Below are 3,273 nucleotides of genomic sequence, written 5' to 3' on the forward strand. Positions count from 1 at the left end.
CACGTTGGGGCCGGCGCTGCTCAGGGACTCAACATCTCGACATACCGAAAGGACATCACAGATTGCTGCCAAGGTGGCGTCTGATAACAAGATGGAAGCCACTGGCTTAAACCCTACCATTCAGAATCTCGGCGTTGGCCTTACCTCGAGCTTGCTTGGCGCTGTCAATGTTTCATCCCTCGCTTCTGGCATTGACGTGCAGCCACTCGTCATGTCACTTGCTCAGGGTCTTGGAAACGGCACTGTTGCTGGCCTAAATCTCAATCCCGCATCACCCATGTTGATGGTCAGCAATGAAACAAGCCTTGCCAATATCGCTGGTACCCTTGGCTTCGGCTTGACGCAATCGGTCACCTCAAATATCGACACCAAAGCCATTATTGGCTCACTGAACAACCCCAATAACACGGCCGCCATCATGAAAAACCTTCCAGACGCCGCCGCGGGCATTGGCAGAGGTCTAGGAGAGGGTGCAGCCGTTGGCCTCGGCCTTCAGGCAAGTATGCCTGTTCCCATGCGCCAGATGCCCGACGGCGCAATCGACATTCTTGGTGTTTCGCAAACATTTACTAAGGAGCTGACGGCTAGCTTCTTGCAAAATGGTACAGCTTCAAAGCTATCTGGCATGCTTGGCGGTTCCATGGGCATGCAGCCTCCTGCCAACAATGCTGGTGGCATCCCCAGTACCATTTCCATCAACGGGCAGAATGTTGAGATCAGCCGTGTTGCCCAAGGTTTTGCCAGTGGACTACTGCAAGGTGCAGGCGACACCATCCAAGGCATGGGAGGCGTTCAAGCCCTGGTCGATTCTAGCTCCAACACGCAGACAGGAAACGCGCGCATGGGCGCCATGCCCCCTACGCAAGTTCAATTCGACGACGGCATAGGTGGTGCTGCAGCTGGCCTTGGAGCTGGCATCGGTGGCCAAGGTGTTTTGCTGGTTTCAATGCTCATCACCAACCCTACGGGCACCCCGGCGGTCCCTGCGCCCCCTTCAGCTGTACCAGCGCCTGGGCTTCCAGCTCCAGACATGCAAGTCCCGGCTGCACCGGCTCCCGGCAATATGCCCTCCCTCCCGGCACGTTGGCGCAGGGGCCTCGGGCTAGCCTCCCGACAGGACCCCTCTGTCAATGTTGACACGTCAAAAGGCTTCAACCTGTCTGTCATCATAAATGCGCAGACTGTTTCATCAGCGGCTCAGGGGGGCATCGATGCCCTGACGTGCCAGGGCGTGGGCGGTGGCCTCGGCAACATCTTGCTTGGCTTATTCCGAAGCAAGACCATCTCGACAGGCTCTCTGAACAACGATAATACTACAGAAACAATCCGGCAGGTGATTCCTACGGGAATCATCAAGATCAAGAACGAGGGGAACACGTACGCTGTCGATGGCAGGGTCATTCGCGAAAGCTTCAGCAATAACATACTTGGCGCCGTCAATGGCATTGAAATTAATGGCATGAAGCTGGCCGCCTGGATTGCTTTCATTGTCATCCACAGTCAGTCTTCCAAATCCTGGTTATTCTTTTACATTATTACTTACTTTACCGTCACAGTCTTGTTCGCCATCATTGCCTTCGTCAATGTTTTACCCATCGCGCTCGGCCTCGAGAGCATGCGTAGTCTGTTGCATAGAGCCAACCTTCCTCATATCCTGCCGAAGATCCCCAAGTGGAACAATATCTTGTGGTTATTTGTTATTGCCCCTTCAATTCTTATCGTTTTCGTTTTCGGCGTCGTCCTCTATGGCAACACGCGCCACTTCCGTACCGCTCATGGAGTAAGTTCCCGCCACCTCCTCAAGTCCTCTCACCTCAGCTGACATAAAGCAGATCATCAGTCTTATTACAACCCTCGTGGGAATTGCGGCCGTGGCGCTTCACATTCTTGTCATGGTCAGATCGCCGCCTCAGAGCATCGGCGAACGTCTCCCTCAAGGCCTTCTCAGCCTCCCCAACGTCCGCAACATTGTCAATCAAGTTTTCCTTTTTTTAGCCGTGGCCTCCGCCATGACTGGCTTCGCAGACCTCAGCTCCGTTGCACTTTGCCTGACGCAGATCATTCCCTTCGACATTGCGCTTAGTGTAGGCTTCGGCTTATCGACGCCATTTGCTCTAGGGTCCTCCGTCATCGGTCTTGAAGCGTACCTGACCTTCCGCGAGGCTCGGATGAAGAAGAAAGCCTTGAAGAATGGCAGCAAGAACGAGGAAGTTGTTATTGTGAAGCTTGCCAGTGACGGATCTGAGATGATTTAAGTTTTGCTACGATGTCATGATGTTATGTATCCTATGGAGATTTTGGTACCCGAGGCTGGGATGTGGCGTTGTTCGTGGAATCTTCGGCTGCGATGCAACTGAGTGGCCGCTGTACTCTCTTTATTATACCCAATGCTGTCTGGATACTCAAACCCTTGCTACTGATAGTGATCTTTCGGAGAACCTGCGTTCTTTGTTTTCGTGTCGGTGGTCAATTTGGGCCTGCAATATAGTCAGCTGTCAAACGAAGAAATCAAATTTCCCCTCACTGGAGACCCCTTCAACTCGATCTAGCATCGCTACATCAAGATCATGTCGATCTCGGAATGTCTTCACGAATAGCCGGCTTGACTGACACGTTGCTTTCATCGCTTCCGTGGCGAATCCGGCAGGGATCGCTGGACTTTGGCTCCAACCATGGTACCCAGCCGGTTGCCGAGTGAGGGATGGCCAATGGCACGAAAGATTCCGAGCTTGGCTGCCCAGATGCGATTTTGCCATGGCTTTGAAAAGCCTATGGTGCTAAAGACCTCCGTTTTCCGAAAAAGGAACGCTGGTTGGCAGGAAGTTCCGATCGCACAGCCTTTGGTCTGGAGTCGCGTGATGTGTAACACAGTCCGCAGTACGCCAACAAAGGCCCGATATTTCTGATTGACCAAGACTCTTGATGCTATGAACGTTCCTCCAACAATCAAGCTTGGTCCAATCAGCTATATTAAAGATGCACTCTCGCAGGCTTAGTATCCACGTGCTAGATTCGCCCTTGAGCAGCTTACCTCATGTGAGGAACTCATTTGCTGATCTCCTTGGTTCAGATCATAATGCTTTCTGTTCTACACCCTTGGAGGCAATGAGGAATCTAGGAGCCATTTGGGAATACGGCAGTAGTTCCGAGGTTGGATCTGCCCCCATCTCTGAAGGCCCCGGCAGCGAAAGGACCCCATTCCCAAGAAGAAAGGCCCCCGTGCAGAAGGCCCCCAACCATTGTGCGCTTCTTCAAAAAATTGACCAACCTTGA

The 3,273-nt window shown here is 52.8% G+C and overlaps 2 protein-coding genes across 2 annotated transcripts in view; both read left to right on the forward strand.

Moving 5' to 3' along the window:
* VDBG_08425 (conserved hypothetical protein) overlaps positions 1 to 2,255 on the forward strand; it is a gene marked incomplete at both ends in the record, with an annotated part of 2,846 nt that extends 591 nt beyond the window's left edge. Inside the window, 3 exons of the mRNA XM_003001334.1 lie at positions 62 to 1,499; positions 1,557 to 1,780; positions 1,833 to 2,255. Coding sequence (XP_003001380.1) covers positions 62 to 1,499; positions 1,557 to 1,780; positions 1,833 to 2,255 — 2,085 coding nt within the window. The remainder of the gene's footprint in view (positions 1 to 61; positions 1,500 to 1,556; positions 1,781 to 1,832) is intronic.
* An 850-nt stretch (positions 2,256 to 3,105) lies between these two features.
* VDBG_08426 (endoglucanase-4) overlaps positions 3,106 to 3,273 on the forward strand; it is a gene marked incomplete at both ends in the record, with an annotated part of 1,019 nt that continues 851 nt past the window's right edge. The window contains one exon of the mRNA XM_003001335.1: positions 3,106 to 3,241. Within this exon, the coding sequence (XP_003001381.1) occupies positions 3,106 to 3,241 (136 nt within the window). The remainder of the gene's footprint in view (positions 3,242 to 3,273) is intronic.

This window comes from Verticillium alfalfae, genomic scaffold (assembly GCF_000150825.1).
Source record: "Verticillium alfalfae VaMs.102 supercont1.12 genomic scaffold, whole genome shotgun sequence".
Taxonomy (NCBI): domain Eukaryota; kingdom Fungi; phylum Ascomycota; class Sordariomycetes; order Glomerellales; family Plectosphaerellaceae; genus Verticillium; species Verticillium alfalfae.